At 40.6% G+C, this 17,775-nt stretch overlaps 1 protein-coding gene across 1 annotated transcript; it reads left to right on the forward strand.

The window, feature by feature from the left end:
- Positions 1 to 472: 472 nt before the first annotated feature.
- On the forward strand, positions 473 to 16,558 carry LOC108899824 (mucin-19-like). The gene is given in 44 exon segments (XM_051077872.1): positions 473 to 634; positions 896 to 940; positions 1,237 to 1,462; positions 1,897 to 2,026; positions 2,220 to 2,283; positions 2,705 to 2,787; positions 2,958 to 3,153; positions 3,309 to 3,434; positions 3,531 to 3,651; positions 3,744 to 3,879; positions 3,974 to 3,988; positions 3,990 to 4,052; positions 4,147 to 4,216; positions 4,312 to 4,449; positions 4,909 to 5,058; positions 5,191 to 5,285; positions 5,384 to 5,516; positions 5,629 to 5,872; positions 6,000 to 6,040; positions 6,275 to 6,363; positions 6,544 to 6,698; positions 6,783 to 6,921; positions 7,141 to 7,245; positions 7,483 to 7,677; positions 7,811 to 7,883; positions 7,967 to 8,136; positions 8,402 to 8,558; positions 8,944 to 9,054; positions 9,173 to 9,314; positions 9,560 to 9,620; positions 10,400 to 11,615; positions 11,985 to 12,226; positions 12,336 to 12,522; positions 13,053 to 13,281; positions 13,568 to 13,740; positions 13,874 to 13,943; positions 14,074 to 14,183; positions 14,292 to 14,323; positions 14,415 to 14,568; positions 14,700 to 14,737; positions 14,829 to 14,936; positions 15,507 to 15,546; positions 15,798 to 15,906; positions 16,301 to 16,558. Coding segments are annotated over 44 exon segments (6,417 nt in total). The 5' UTR covers positions 473 to 567; the 3' UTR covers positions 16,470 to 16,558.
- Positions 16,559 to 17,775: the final 1,217 nt, after the last annotated feature.

Below are 17,775 nucleotides of genomic sequence, written 5' to 3' on the forward strand. Positions count from 1 at the left end.
AGGCCTAAGGGAACTCTATCCTCTCTCTTTATGTAAACCAGCCTCACAAAGACAAAAAAGGGTGAGAAACTATGAAGAAGACAAAAGTAATTGTGATATAATGATCCCAAAAATTGAGGAAAAATAGCACAGTCATTATGTATTTTTACTCGTTTTTAGTCTCTAAAACATCCATTCATGTCTGGATTTCTTCGCTAAGTTTTGCACATTGAGATCTCCCTTTGTCCTTCACACACGCAAAAGCACACTCCCAGTTTCTCATGGAGTATATATTACATGGACTGTTGTTTCCATTAGATAGATTTGTAGTTTGCAAGTTCAAATGCAACATGATAAGCAGGATATGTTTTAAAATAAACTGGTTTTTCCAGCATTGTGTGATCATTTCCCCATTTTTGCTTAATTGCCGTTTAGATTAATGTTTAATCAGTGTTTTCTTTCCTGGTGTTTTCACTGAAAAAATGAAGGTGGTGTTTCAGGCAGTGTGTGCGCATTGACGCTGTGTATATAAGCCCTGTGGTGGGATGTTTGTGCAGTCCCTCCTGGTTTCACCTGTACTCCTGCAGTATGGGGGCATCAGGCAGCTTGACCTCACAGAGATGGATGCTGGCTGTCTGCTTTCTACTGGCCTCAGGTACCATGCAATCTTTCATTTAATCATTTGAATATCAATTAATTCTTTTTAGCAGAAAAGGCAACACGAGACAAGGACTTGCTAAATGAATATTGTTCTTTTTACTCCACTACATTTATTTTACAAATGAGTAAAACATGTGATTAAACATATTTATAAATTACTGTTGTAGATAAAGCAACTTCACAGTTTATGAAAGAGTTATATTCAAAGTATTTGTGTTATTATTCGTAATTATAATCGTTACTATTTCTGTCCTAGTTTTAGGGACAGGTGAATCAATCTCAACGACAGAAACTCAGAAATGTGAGTATAAGTCAGTCAGTGTTGGATCTTGATCAGTTACTTATTAACATATCTTGAAACAATAATTGGTCATTGTGTTTAATGATTTTAAATGGCAAACATTAAGAAGTTAGTCACATATTTCTCTATACAGTAGACTTAATTGGTCTTGTTTCTCCAGGTTATTATTTGGAGGAATTGTAAAACTTAAAGTTACATTTAATTGGTAAATTGAAGTTAATATTTCAAAGCCCAAGTGAATTTCTTCATCAGTGAATTCAGTCATGTCTTCAGCCATCGACTTTTGTTGTGATCAGACACTTGCAGGACGTTTGGCAGTGGTGTCGTCCAGCCTTTCAATGGTTCGCGTTTCTATGTGCGATCCAACTGCCCTTTCACCCTCACCCGCTTCACCCACAACCGGGTTGAATGTGACATCACCATACGGCGAGGTGCGAGCGGGCTGCTGCTTCAAGTCGAGATCATCATCAACAAAATCAGAACTGTTGTGCAGAATGGAAGCATCCAGGTGGAGACGAGAAGGTTTGGCCCCAACTCTTTATTGTGTTAATCTGATTTAATTTCACATCTGTATTTGTTTTAGATCAAAAATATACTCTCACTAAATCTCTCTAACTACATTAAGAGTGTGAGATAGCAGTTGGTGAGGGTTTTGCCCCAAGACACTTCAGATCATTTAGCTTTCATGTTCAGCCACACAGGTGGTTAACAGCTTTATGTATACTTAATGTCATCATTGTTAGTTTATTATTAACTTTGATACTGGGAGACTGTGCATTATTAATTAAAAACCTACTGTGAGAGTTTTACTGGAGGTCCTCACAATCTGCAAGGTGACTTAACAGGTTGTTGTGGGGGAGGTAGGCAGTGTAATATTTTACCAGTGTTATTATTTATTATCTTTTTAAGAACTGTGGTCACTGTGCTGATTCCTCTGTATGTTTAATTGTTGACAGTGTTTCACTTCCGTATGATCACACCTACCAGCATATTTTTCACTACGGCATCTACACTAAACTAAGGAGCTCGCTGCTTCCTCTGTCCGTCACCTGGCATAGTGTACCTGGAGGAATAGGCACTTTGTGGGTGAGGGACACTAACGCTGCCTATCTGCTCCTGTTTGCTACAGATATATACGCAGGAGGGCATGAATACAGGCACACAATTGCGTACAAACCAGACATATGCATCTTGTTAAGAATATTTACAGCTTGTATAGTATTGTGGAGCTCTACACTAACCTCACCCACTGAGGCTTCTCTAATGACTTGGTGTTTAGGTGGACCTGGAGCAGGAGCTGAGCACTGACATGACCGGACTGTGTGGAAAACACAATGTTCCAGGTATGACTGTAATTGTACTTGTTGCTGCATTATAGTAGTAGAAACATTAGGAGCAATATCACTACTACCGCTACTACTTTTTTAAAGATGTTTTTTTCCTTTCAAATAAGTATTTTTTTAAGGATACACATTCAGGCATGTTCCTTTATCCATTTCCCAATACTGGGGTAACATATAGCACCTTTAAAATCAAATAAACGGAAAATGTTAAGAGTCAAGAGAAAGCACAAATGTAAAATTTAAAGCTAAGTGGGCCTAGATGTTCTTTAGGTGTGTTCTTAAAAAGTTCTTAAAATGTCAGTTTCATTTGAATTTTCTATAACATAGGTGATAATACAAATGTAAAAGCTTTTGTTTTTGCAAGTTTTGATAACTGTTCACATACAGTTTGCTCTAACAAAGTACCTTTTTGTGAAATTAGGCAGCAGGCAGCAGTTGATTACAGACAGCGAACTTACTGAAGACACATGTCAAACCCGAGATCCCATTTCTGCTGTGAATCCAGTAAGTTAACTGTTGCAATAAGTAGCCATTTCACTTTAAAACAGAACCAAGGGGATGTTGTTATGATGTGCTTTCTACTGAACTTTCTACTGAAAGGAAACACAGAACAGCCTCACACTTCCTGTAGTAAGCCCCAGATATGCATGTGCTTTCTTTGCCGATGTTTGCAGGAATGCAGACTGTTCTTCTCCTACACCTTGGATTGTCTGCAAGCCAGGACGCCTCAGTATATCCAACTGTGTGAGGAGAACATTTACAGCCATGAAAACAATAAATACATCAGCTGTGCTTTCTTCAAAGAAGTTGTCCAACAGTGTGGAAATCGCAGCTATGTCTGGCACATATGGAGAGCGGTAACCCGATGTGGTAGGTGATTTTTGATTAATTTACTGTCAAATTTTAGTTGAAAAGCAACTCAAATTAGTGTCTAAAAAAGAGACATGGACTTAATAGACTTGGTTTGATCGACATCTTCTTTAGTTACAGTTGATTGATGTGATTGTTTCTGTGGGTGAGTGCAGCTCCACCTAGTTGTCCAGGAGACCTGCTTTATGTAGAGCAGGGTGCTGCCTTCATTCCCAGCTGCTCCAACCTAAACCCCAGATTCTCCAACCAGGATCTCACAAGCTCCTGTGTCTGCCCAATGGGTGAGCACTGTCTGACTGTATAATTTAGTTCTTCGCGATGTACAGTGAGTTTGTTGCTTATCTGCTTGTTAAGACTGTACTAAACGTTGTGTGTAGGTAAGGTGCTTAATGATCATGCAGTTGGTTTCCGGTGTGTGACTGCGTCCAGCTGCCCCTGTGTGTTTGCTGGCAGGAGCTACTTAACTGGAGACATACGCAGCACCAAATGTCAGTTGTGGTAAGGAGGCAGGAAAAAATTACTCATGCTAATGGAAGATTCATGAATTCATGAATTTTTTGTTTGAAGTTTTTAATTTGAACTCTTCTCAGTGTGTGTGGGGCTGGGAGTTGGAATTGCTCTGAAAACTTCTGCCCAGCCAGATGTCTCATTGAGGGGCCGTTTGTGACAACATTTGATGGCAAACAATATGTCGTCCCTGGTAAATGTGCATATGTGGCATCACAGGTAAAAAAATTTCCCACTATTTCAACATTTAACATTAACCAACTCATGGTGCCTTTCTGGGATCCTCACTGCTCTTTTAAATCTTCCTTTCAAGGGTCTCAATTGGATCGATAACTGTTAAGTTTTCTGAAAAGGAAGCGTCTCTGAAAACAGTTGTCCTTCAGCTTTTTCAGGTGCATTAATGTCAAAGATATATGATTTATTTTATCAAACAAATGTCAAGCAGGAGTATCAAAAGTGAATGTAAATGTCCTTTGGGTTTTGCAGGAAATGTATACATTCTCATACAACAGTGTTAAACTAGGAGGAGAGGAGATAACTGAACTGCATCAGTCTGGTAAGAAGAAACTCTGAGAAAAGACAAAAACAGACAATAATAATGGTTTAGTTACTTGTCTGCCGAGGCACTTACTAATCTCTGTCACATGTCAGATCATGCCCTGGTTTTCTGGCAGTCCTCCATGTATGTCCAAGTCCACACATCCTTTGGTATGAAGATCCAAGTCCAGATGTCTCCTGAAATTCAGCTCTACATCACTCCACCCAGAAACCACACTGGTGCAATCTCAGGTTAGGATCTTAAACACGCAGGCCAAACAAACTGGCACTAGGATTCACTTTCACCATGACTTTCAGGGTTTTCCACAAGTGCATACAATGTCCAGCTGGATGACAGAAGTAGCCAGCCAGGAGGGGGTTAACAAAATTTATTTAAAAAAAACACTAAATAAAGCGGTTTAACATTACAAATCAGTGTTTCTCTGTGACACTGTTTGATTTTTGCTCAGCTTGTTTCTCTAATTACTGAAGAACCAGACGTCCGATGACAAAAATCCTTCATCCAGTTTTAGATTATAATTAGTTTAAAAAATGACAGTGAGGTGACTTGTAACAGTAAGAAAGTAGAAGGCTGACAATGTTTCAATGTCCGGCCATAAGGCCTGCAGCCTGCGCAACCCTGGACTTTTAATGTTTTTATATGTGCCACGTTCCAGTTGGATTTGTTATCCGAGTCGGTCTGTCCTTCAGGTCTCTGTGGCAACAGCAACAACGACACCACAGACGACTTCACCACCAGCAGCGGGATCATCGAGAACTCACCGCAGCCTTTTGCTCTGTCCTGGAGTGTGGGCACTTGTGCAGTGAACATACCCCCAACCTGCAGCAACACAGACAATGGTACCAATCAGTGACATAATAAAACACCAGCCTGTTTGCTTCTCTGTTCTACTTAACACATTCTGTACCTCTAATGTATCACCTAATGGTTTAGCAAACATATTTCATTATCTTACTGTGTATTTTTTGCAGAAATATTTGCTGATGAAAAGTGCTCTGTGTTGAACAACCCAACTGGGATATTTGCTAAATGCCATAGTCATATCCCAACTGACCAGTTCCACACTGTAAGAGGACTCTTACACATCAGTTCTTAATAAGAGATCTTAATATGTTTTCAGCAAATATGAACTCCTGTTAACATGAAACTGATTATTCTTTTCAGGAATGCATTCAGAGAACCTGTAACTGTGGCAGCAATGTGCAGCAGTGTTTGTGCGTTGCTTTGGGCAGCTATGCCAAAGCCTGCGCCATCCTGGGTGTTGCAGTTGGTGACTGGAGGGAAGCTACCAACTGCAGTGAGTTCAGCTTTAAATAAATATAAAAAGCTCAAAAGACTTTCCTCCTCTTTTGTCAGACTGTCCATATGACAGTTGCCTGTTTAGTATTAATCTCAATTTTGTGTGTCAGCTCTGAAATGTCAAAAGAACCAAGAATTCTTCTACGACATGCGGGCCTGCAACCGTACGTGCCTCTCCCTGTCTGGCCCTGACCCTCGCTGCTGGCTGAATGATGCTCCTGTGGAGGGCTGTGGCTGTCCTGAAGGAACCCACCTGAACCAAGGACACACCTGCACCCCAAAGGCAGAGTGCGTATGTCACTACCATGGCAGTACAACACCGCCGGGGCCTGTGGTTATTGACGGACGACAGTGGTGAGTTCATCATTGAAGTGTCTGTAACCATGAAACACCTTTTAACATCTTGTTTTATAAGTTGATTACATCAATGTTAGCTCAGTTATTGTTCAGTATCTCAAATCTAATATTGTGTCTTCTGAAGCCTCTGTGAGAATGGAGAACTGCGCTGTTCCAAGGACTGTGGTAAATAAATATTGTATTATTATAAATTATTCTGTATATATTTTAAAATCATAGTTATCTTTGTTATCTTCTGACCAGAGAATAAACAAAAGCTCCTTTGTTGTTGCAAATGCATTAATTTTGTAATACAAAATCTAATGGAGTCTAATGGAGCATATTGACACTACAAGCAAATCTCTCAACAACACTGTGCCAAATAGCAAACAATGAGCAAACAATTGATTTTTGTTTCAGGTTGTAGAAATGGGAAGGTTTGTGTTCACTGCTCAGAGTACCTGGTTAACACGGCTCAAAAAACCTGTGACAGTCTCAGCAGACCACAGGTAGGTCAACAGGTTATATGTTATTCATGTATTAGTGTTATTCATTCTTTATTTGAAACTGTAAGATTCATTATTTTGTTTATTCGTGATTTTTGTAAGCATTAAGGAAACATGGTTCTTGTGGTGGTGCTTCCTTTTGTGTAGTTGAGCTAAAAGATTTTCTTTTTGTGTGATTTCTAGGCTGCCAATTTGACCTGTGAGAGTGGCTGTTACTGCCCACATGACCAGTATGAAGATCACAGTGGAAACTGTGTTTCTCTGGACAACTGCACCTGTGTGTATGGCGGTAAAGTGTTCAGCACCGGACAGCAGGTCAAAACCAATTGTAAAACATGGTAATACCTGCAGCTGCTTTACTTCTTGTCCATTCACAATATCTCATCTGTAAGTGACAACACTGACATCCCTCTGTCTCACAGTATCTGTGGTCAGGGCCAGTGGCGCTGCAAAGACGAGCCATGTCCTGGGAAGTGTCAAGTTTATGGAAATGGACATTACCAGACTTTTGATTCTAAGTGGTACCGCTTTGATGGACACTGCCAGTACACACTTATAGAGGTGAGACCAAACATAAAAGCTGGTTTAAAGATCGGACAAAAATTATTTATTTGCATATTTCTTTGATCAGACTTCGTAGACCTCCAGTATATTTCATTTAAGGGACATGGTACAGTACTTACATTACATCCCTGACCTATGGCGTTTTTTAAATATTGGCTATAGTTTGTCACATTTTGCATAGTTATATGTTTTTTTACTTTGCTCTTTTTACTTCAGGATTATTGTGGAAAGACAACTGGCTCCTTCTCTGTCAGGGTGGAGAGCGTACCCTGCTGTGATGAGGCACTGACCTGCTCTCGCTCCATTGTCCTGGACCTGCAGGTGGATGACTTTCTGTGATTCCAATTTCTCTTCACAAGATGATGTTGCTGTATACTTTTCATTGACTTATATGCTTAGTTATTCTATCCTTTCATCCATTTAATCAACTACATCTTTGAGATAATAAACTGGTTCTTCACTCACCTAAGGTTGTGATGATTTAAAGTGTAATAGTGTGCCATAGACTGAATTTTATCACGCATAAAGGTTGTAACTGTCCTGTCTTATCCCATCCAGGGCATAGTCAGTCTAACACTGAGTGACATGAGAGTGACCAGACGTCTCCAAAAAGACTGGACTCTGCAAAAAGATTCACTTTACACCACACATACCGTTGGGCTCTACATCATAATCTCAGTGCCAAGCAAAGGGATAACTCTCATCTGGGACAAACACACCAGGATCACTATAGAGCTGCAGCCAAACTGGAGGGTGAGATGAGGATGTTAAGATGTATTTTGAATTTTAAACATTCCTGTGTCACTCCATGTTTTCCTCTCTTAAAGCAATTGATGTTTCATACTTTTTAAATTGACACAAAATGTTTTAATCATCTCTCCTGTAGAGGCGAGTGTGTGGCCTCTGTGGGAACTTTGACTCCAATGAGATGAATGACCTACAGATAAGTGGCTCTGCAGGTAAATTTCTTTTCTCTTTATTTTATGATTCAGATATATGTTCTCCATGATTATTAAAATAACCCACAAAAATATGTTTTTAGTGGTATCCAGCCCCCTGGCCTTTGGCAACAGCTGGAAGGCTGCCACACCTCCTTGTTCTGATGTGACCACTGAGATATTTCCTTGTGAACGTAACTCCTACTGCTCAGCCTGGGCCATGCGGCGCTGTCTGATCATTAGAGGGGACACATTCAAAGACTGCCACTTAAAAGTATGCATTTATACATGTTTAGCATTCCACTATCATCAGGGTCAGCGTTTCTATTTAGGGACTCTTACAAATTTGGGAAGATGAGTGGAATAAAGGTTAAGGGTGTAGTCTAAAAGGAACTCAGATTGTTAAGGAGCCAATCACCCATAACAACAGTCAACACTGAAATTTATCTAATCAAATAACTATTTTAATGAACATTAACAGATTCCTGAGCCCCTACACATGTCAATAAGAAATCTGTTTTATGATCAACCATCCCCAGGTGGACCCAGAGCCCTACTACCATGCCTGTGTGCAGGAGTCCTGCTCCTGTGAGTTTGAAGGGAAGTTTCTGGGCTTCTGCACAGCTGTGGCAGCCTATGCTGAGGCCTGCAGTGACCAGGATGTGTGTGTCAAATGGAGAACTCCTGATCTGTGTCGTAAGTTAAGACCCCTTTTTGTAACCTCACAGAAGTTTTACCTAACTCTTAAAGCTGTCTTTTTTCAGGTAGTTAACAGGGAGATAACAGTGATGTGACAGATCAGAGGCATTTTAATAAAACTCACATTTTTAGTGGGCTATGCATTAAAAAAAAAGCAAACTTTCCTGCTAAAGAGTTGAATATTATCTCACATACTGCACATTTCCAACAATTCAAAAGTAAATCTTTGTTATTATGCCAAAAACTGACATTATGTAAGACATCAATCAATATAGCCAACAATCTGTATGATGAAAGGTGGGTTAATTATTACTGGAAATTCTCTAAAAATATACTATAAGTCAATCTGTAATAATTTAACCTGTGATAATGTCACCCTTAGCTGTCTACTGTGACTACTACAATGAGCAGGGCCAGTGTAGCTGGCACTATGAGGCCTGTGGTGAGATGCTAACCTGTGGAAAAGGCAACTTTTTCACTCACAAGCTGGAAGGTAACCCAGTATTCAAATATAACAACTAAATGTATTACAATTATGCCTTTATGTTAAGTAATTAGGCATTGTTAAGAGTAACTGTAACCCATTAACATTATGTTTGTTCTTGGAAAAGGATGCTACCCCAGATGTCCAAAAGATGCACCATATTATGATGAAAATACTGGTGAATGCACCAAATTGAGGAACTGCACCTGTTATTTCAATAACACAGTCATTCAGCCTGGGGCAGTGGTGAGGATAGAGTCTGATGAGTGGTAAGATGAGCCATTTGTAATGCACAGTGTAATGTATTATGAGAATTTGTGCACTTAAAATTAGTCATTACATTCATTACTCGATATTTCTTACTTCTTTTCTATTCTTGTCAGCCCCTGTGAAAATGGAATCATTTCCTGTCGTAAGTATTAATTATATTAACTTACTACTACCTAACTTACTTAGTGTTTGACAGAACTTGCTTTCAAAACACCACAGCTTACTATCACATCTACCCCAACAGCACTTACCACCACCACCCCAGAGACAACTGTGCTTTCTACTACAACAACCACTACATCTGTGTCAACTGTAGTTGAGCCATGGTCAACAATGGCTTCCACCACCCCTACACCATTGACAACCATTACCAATGTCTCAACTACCACTGAAACATCGTCAACAACGCCTTCCACTACCACTACTCCATTGACAACCATTACCAATGTCTCAACTACCACTGAAGCATTGTCAACAACGCCTTCCACTACCACTACACCATTGACAACCATTACCAATGTCTCAGCTACCACTGAAACATCATCAACAATGTCTTCCACTACCACTACTCCATTGACAGCCATTACCAATGTCTCAACTACCACTGAAGCATTGTCAACAATGTCTTCCACTACCACTACTCCATTGACAACCATTACCAATGTCTCAACTACCACTGAAACATCGTCAACAACGCCTTCCACTACCACTACTCCATTGACAACCATTACCAATGTCTCAACTACCACTGAAGCATTGTCAACAACGCCTTCCACTACCACTACACCATTGACAACCATTACCAATGTCTCAGCTACCACTGAAACATCATCAACAATGTCTTCCACTACCACTACTCCATTGACAGCCATTACCAATGTCTCAACTACCACTGAGACATCGTCAACAACACCTTCCACCACCACTACACCATTGACAACCATTACCAATGTCTCAACTACCACTGAAACATCGTCAACTATGCCTTCCACTACCACTACTCCATTGACAGCCATTACCAATGTCTCAACTACCACTGAAAAATGGTCAACAACACCTTCCACTACCACTACACCATTGACAGCCATTAACCAATGTCTCAGCTACTACTGAAACATCGTCAACAACGCCTTCCACTACCACTACTCCATTGACAGCCATTACCAATGTCTCAACTACCATGGAAACATCGTCAACAACGCCTTCCACTACCACTACACCATTGACAGCCATAACCAATGTCTCAACTACCACTGAAAAATTGTCAACAACGCCTTCCACTACCACTACATCACTGACAGCCATTACCAATGTCTCAACTACCACTGAAAAATTGTCAACAATGCCTTCCACTACCACTACACCATTGACAGCCATTACCAATGTCTCAACTACCACTGAAACATCGTCAACAACACCTTCCACTACCACTACATCACTGACAGCCATTACCAATGTCTCAACTACCACTGAAACATCGTCAACAACACCTTCCACTACCACTACATCACTGACAGCCATTACCAATGTCTCAACTACTACTGAAAAATGGTCAACAACGCCTTCCACTACCACTACACCATTGACAGCCATTACCAATGTCTCAACTACTACTGAAAAATGGTCAACACCTTCCAGTACCACTATACCACTGACAACCATTACCAATGTCTCAACTACCACTGAAACATCGTCAACAATGCTTTCCACTACCACTACTCCATTGGCAGCCATTACCAATGTCTCAACTACTACTGAAAAATGGTCAACGACCACTGACTTCATCCCAGAAGAGACAGGCACAGCAAAGTCAACATGGACACCAACAGCAAAGCCCCACGAATCAGCAACATCAGCAGATACTTCCTCAACTCAGTCAACAACAAAACATACAGAGCCAACAGCAACACCTCAGTTAACAACCACATTTGCAACAAATGCTACACCTGCTGAAACCTCTGGTCCACCTGAAATTACTATCACAGAAGTGTCCACTGAAACCTCTTTTACCCCCACTCAACCCACTACCAACTCAGAATCACCAACATCTCATGAAGTGACACATAGTTTCACAACGTCACCAACTTACACAACACCATGCAGTGACTGTAAAGACCTGAAGAGGAAGAAAATCTGGGCTTGTGGTGACACATGGACAGAGGACTGTTTCTATAAGACCTGTGCAAATGGGAAGATAGAGTTGACCCCTGTGGTTTGTCCAGAGCCCACAGTTCCCACTTGCCCCAGAGATCAGGTCACAAAAGTCTCAGACGGATGCTGTGAAACATGGAAATGTGACTGTAAGTGTATCTGTGTCTGTCTCTTTCTGTGTATATTAACAGTTACGTGTACAGTTGCTTGTTTTTCATATGGTTAAACAATATAGTTTATATTGAGTTATAGCTCAAAGTGCTGCTCCATAGAATAGTATCAAGTTATCTTGCTCCCAATTTCCGTGAATCAATCCAAACTAATGTATCTGTCCCTATAACAAGACTAAGTCTATGCTAAGTTAGTGGCTCTGTGAGGATGCAGGAACATTGGTGCTTGGACTAAGTGCAAATGTCAAAAGAGAATTACATACGTGACAGTGCCATTTCCAAGGATAGGCTTAATTTCTTTTTCATAGATGTCTTCTTGTCTGTCCATATCTACCATATCCTCTCTAGGTCGTTGTGACCTATATGGGGACCCCCACTACATCTCTTTCGAAGGTGTAACCTTTGATTTCCTGGATGACTGCACCTACATCCTGGTGGAGGAGCAGTCACCACAACATCATCTGTCCATTGCTGTGGACAACTTCTACTGTGTGCCAGGGCTCGAAGGCTCCTGTGCCAAGGGCATCATCCTGAAATATCAGAACAATATTGCTACACTCAGTATCGTCCCAGATTTGTTTGCAGTACAGGTAGGATATATTACTGAAACCATATCACCATGCATCTTTGTACATTAAGAATACTGACTAAGGATAAAGTTTGAGACAATTGGTGTAACACTGATCTAACCTGTCATAGGCCACTCTGAACAATGTGACCATACAGCCGCCATATGAGGAGCAAGCGTTGAGGTTTGAGACAACAGGGTACATGGTGTCAATCCATATCCCAGAGATCCGCTCTTATGTCTCTCTAAGTCCGTCGTACACCCTGGTGGTCAGTCTGGCCATGGAACACTTCCTCAACAACACCCAGGGACAATGTGGTGGGTAACGATTGAAAGGAATGCTCTACAGGTGTGGTCAAGTGCATATCGTCTATCGGCGTGTATTTGTCTATTATTAGGAATTTCGGGTTATTCAAAAATCCTTCTATGTTTCACAAAGTTTTTTGAACTTACCATCAGCTTAATCTTGTCTGTCACAGTGATACAACATTTGGGACAACATTTTATTAAATTAACTTGCAAGTTATATAGCTAACAAAGCTAATTAGTATGTGTTGCATAAACTATTTCTGCCCACTGGACTCAACAGTCCCAAAGAAACTCTTTGGCACAATACAACACAACAACAGACGTATAGTGGCACAAACATTCACTTGGAGTTTTGTGTTTGGCCACCTGATAAATTTAAGTTTCTCTTGCTTTTTTATTCATCATCTCCTGACAAAGATTATTTCTGTCATTTGAAATGCAACTAAAAACCTCCTTTCCTGATTGTTTAATGCAGTCAGTCCATGGAATGGGTGTTAATGTGCATTAAAATATATATGTACTCTCCATCTTTTCTCTAGGTGTATGTGGTGGCGGAACATGTATTCGTAGAGGAGGGCAGATCGAGGATAACAGCTGCTGTGATAAGACGGCCTATGACTGGGTGTCCGCAGATCCCCTGAAGCCAGCCTGTTTTTCTGCACCAAGGAACGTACCCTGTCATCCTGGGCCGACTCTGGGACCCACTGACAAACCCCCTACCACCGCTATCTGCATTGCGAGCCCACTATGTGAGCTGCTAGACCATCCGTAAGCTCCACACACTAACACAGACTGTACTACGATCATACTATGAGTCATAAATGTGAGGCACAATGCTTTTACTTTACAGAAGAACTACCTTTGTGACAATATAGAAACATAGGAGCTAACACCCTAAAAACCTCCAGGGAACCTTTAAATGTCAACCTAGCAACCACGTTGAACACCTAAGTTAGTTTTCTCTGTGTCTAGTTTCTGTGTTTTTTTCCAGCAGTTTCAGCAGTTTGTCTTCTTTAACCACTGACTAAAACTCTACTCTATTCTGTCTCCTTAGAGTATTTTTAAATTGTAGTGAGTATGTGAATCTGAAACTTATAAAGAAGAACTGTGAGTCTGATTCATGTGGGACCACACACAGTGCTTGCTCCTCTCTAGAGCAAGCTGCTGGGGAATGCATCACTGCTGGTATCTGCATCGACTGGAGACAACTGACTAACGGAAGCTGCAGTATGTGTCTTTTATTTTTATTTTTTTTACATACACCCAGCAAAGCAAAGCCTGCAAAAATTTGCTGCTGTTGCTTAAGAATGTTCCTTAAACTGACAACCAGTTTAATAACTTGCGTGTTCTTGTGTTTCAGATGTGACATGCCAAAAAGGATTGGTTTACAAAGAATGTCAAGACAAGCTGGATGACTTCTGCTTTGGAGGGTTAGGAGACTTTAGTTTTACAAATAATATCCATATATATTTATTTCACATCCTTCTACATCCAGAGTAGTCAAGATTGTCGAGATGTTCTCATTTCTATCTTCATCTTTCCTCTGGTTCGGCTGCATAGAGTGCGATATCCAGGCGCCTCCCTCGAGAAACGCAGTACAGGTTGTTTCTGTCCCAGCGGCCAGTTCAGGGCAGGAAATCATTCAAACGACTGTGTGTTTGACTGTCCTTGTGAGTAACATAGCTATAGCTTATAAGGGTCACAATAACTCCTGGAAGATTTTTGTTTGAACTCTTACAGAAGAAAAGTGTGAGTTTCTTTCCTTTTTCTCCTGACAGACTGTAAAGGACCACTTGGAGAGCCAAAACTGGTGAGAATGGTTGTGTCATCAACGTAAAAACATTTTTTATATATTTATATAAACTGTAGATTTAAAAAGTATTTCTACACCTGTCTTCCAGCCTGGTGAGGTGTGGGAGTCCCACTGTGAGCTGTGTACGTGTAACAATCAGACTCGAACAGAAGAGTGTTCTCCAAAACCTGTCCAGCCAGCTCCTCTCTGTGGCCCCAATGCTGTTTTGGTTAACACATCTTGCTGTGGTGATCAGGCTTGTGGTAAGCACCAGTATTTCATCACATATTTTAAAATGGTGGTTTAACGCTCTCAGATAATTTCCTCCTCTAATACTAATACATATTTAATCCTTGTTACCTGGACTGTTTTTACTTACTGTGCTATATTTCAGTTGAGAAGACCTGCAGTTATAATGACGAGACATACAAGGTATGTTGTGTGGATCTCATATTAATAAAGGAATGAAATGAATTAATATATTGTGTAGTGCCTTGTAATGATAGTATCTTTGTGTGTGAAGGTGGGAGACACGTGGAAGGATGCCGCTCATCCCTGCATGTCGCTCAGCTGCAGCAGAGAGGGTGTTCAGACTGAGACTAGAGTCTGTCCAACAGAAAACTGTCCTGAGGTACCTCATAGCCCTGCTCTGCTCTTTAAACTAATAATTGTAACATTTTATAGGCTTATAAGCCAGTTTATAAGCATGTTTCACTATCGTGACATAGCCAACGTTAGCATTAACAGCTGTTTGCTCACCAGTCTAGAAGAAATGTTGCAAGTTCAGTATCAAACTTCATTCCTTTACTCACCAAGAGCTGTCTCCAGTGGTGGAAAGCAATGCCATTAATGTTAATTCTTGTTTTGCTTCTATTCCTGTCACTTCTTCAACTGAAGTTAGTGTGCTAACCTGCTAGCCCTAACCCATCCCATATTGTAATGCCACTTTGTAATACTGAGTCACTGTAGCATCCAGTCTGCCCTCAGTCCAACATGAGAGGATGAAGAAGTAGCACTGCCTAAAGGGAAAATTCCAACCTCTTGTCTTGTAAATGCAACGATGACTGAGCTCTTGGCAAGCAAAGAAGCAATTTACACAGAGCACCTTTAAGATATCAGACAATATACTTGCAAAGCTGATGCACCGGAACCATAATTAAGTATTTTTCTGATCATGGATTCTTGTGGATTTTTTCTCCAGGAGGACAGGATTTGGGATAACCAACACTGCTGCTTTACATGTAAGTTTAGAACCGATAAAAAGCTGTCAGATATAACTGATCAGCTGTTGAAAGATCATTTCACTTTCCTTTTTTTTACCTTTCAGATCATGTACTTTTAGTTAATGTGGGGCAATTCGGTATTCAAACGCCAATGAATGGGACAAATATTGAGAACGAAATGGTCCCATTACTCCAGTTGCAAACTTATTGTGCAAATTAACAGCCATGACTCATCTTCATCTCTCATATTACATCTCCTTCAACTCTAGGTAACCAGAGCTGTGCACCCAAGTTGTCCAACTTCAGCATCACTGTAGACAACTGCACTACTGTCATAGAGATGCCTGCGTGTCAGGGCCAGTGTGCATCTCAGTCCAGGTGAGAAGAAATATGTAACTGGTCAACAGTGGTGGTTAGTAACATGATTTATTTACAACCTCTGATTTAGTAATTTGTTTTTGATAAATTGTACTTCAAGTAGTTATTTTTATGGGTGCTTTTATTTCTACTTGAGTCATTATGTTATAAAGTAACAATACTTTTACTTGAGTAGTGTTTTTGTCTACTCTACCCACCACTGCTGGTCAATAGAAATACTTAACACAAACAATTAACACATGTTCAGGTCTGGAGCTGCGTGATTATTTGCTCCTTCAGTCCTGTGTGGTTAATGTCACTGATTAAGCTTATAGTGACACCTCTCTCTCTCCCTCCGTCTCCCCTTCCTTCACCTCTCCTCCTCCTCCATCTGTACCTCGGCCCATGGCATCAGGGTGCTGGTATTTGCTGACCTACAGGTGGAGCAGGAGAGCAGATGCTGTCAGAAGCAGCACACAGAGAGGAGATCAGTGACCCTGCAGTGCACTGACCTCACAACCAGACATTATACCTACAAGCATATCACCAGCTGTGAGTGTAGAACCTGTAGCATACTGCGCTGAAGAGCACAGACAGCACAGACCAAATCCAAGAATACACAGTTCTGTGATGTATCTGTTAGACTTCCAAATTAAAATAAATTAATTTAAAATTGAAGGTCTTTATTTAAAACAATTACTGAATCTGTTTTCAATCAAATAAAGTAAATCATTTGCTAATCACTAGAGTATCTATTGCATCTTCTTTCACACTGCTCTGGCTTTGATTATTCCCATTTTTGTGGCAGTAGAGAAAACATAGCCTTTCAAAAGTGGTGGCATTTAGCCATCCAGGTAGTTTTGGCTTTAATTGTGCAGGTTTTGACATCCTGTTATTGTCCTGAATAGAGTGAAGGTGTCCAATAGTCTGATAGTTTGTTGTTTCCTCTCCTGGAGGACTGGGTGTTTCCTCAGCCTGCTCAAAGTCTTCCTGTCCCATTGATAGCTCTTAACAATGGCTTTCTCTCTGTGTCTTAATGCCCGAGTAAAACATATCACATCACTTAATCAGACTCATCAGACAGAGTGTATGAGATATTCATTATAAATGCTCATAATTTGATTCTAACATATCGAAACTTTTCCACACCGGAGAACCTTTGAGGAACATTTTGACTTTTCACCTGCAGCAGAAATACCAGCTCCTTCTGAATTTCATGATTTTTAAATATAAACTACGGTTTGGATCCCTCCCATCCCCTGTAGGACCTCTGCTGCCCCTCAGGTAAATACTTTTCAACTACTAAGATGCACTGAAGCTAAATTATACTGTTTGTTAGTGTTTGATTGTAGATTACTGTATATTGTCAGTACGGTATCAGAAAACTTACAATCAATTACCAAATGTAGGCTGGAGACTAGGTTTACTTAGTATTCACGGTAGTGTAAAGTTACACCGAAAGGTCACAAATAAACACTGCATGGATCTAAGTGTGCAGAGATCTTTTTCTATCATTTTTTGATGCTTCCAGCAAAAATAATCACCAGCAGAGCAGTGGTCATCCTGCAAATTCTCCATCCTATATGGCCTTAAAAGGTAAAGCTTAATAGTGCCTAGATGTAAACTCTCATCATAGAACTGCTTTTTTATCCTTTGTGTATTTGTCTTGGTACAGCATTTCAATGAGAGGCAGCGAGAGAAGAGACAGCTCTCTATGACCTTAAGGGGCTATTCAGCTGATCCTGACCTCTGACCTTTCTAACGGCAAGTAAGTGCAGGGGAAATGTTGGAGCAAAAATCAATCAGGAGAGATCATTTCACTGGTTTCCCTCTTCAGCAGGAGCGTCACCCCCAAGATCGTCCTGGTGTCCAGGACGTTCACCAAGTGTG

This window comes from Lates calcarifer, linkage group LG18 (genome assembly GCF_001640805.2).
Source record: "Lates calcarifer isolate ASB-BC8 linkage group LG18, TLL_Latcal_v3, whole genome shotgun sequence".
NCBI lineage: Eukaryota > Metazoa > Chordata > Actinopteri > Centropomidae > Lates > Lates calcarifer.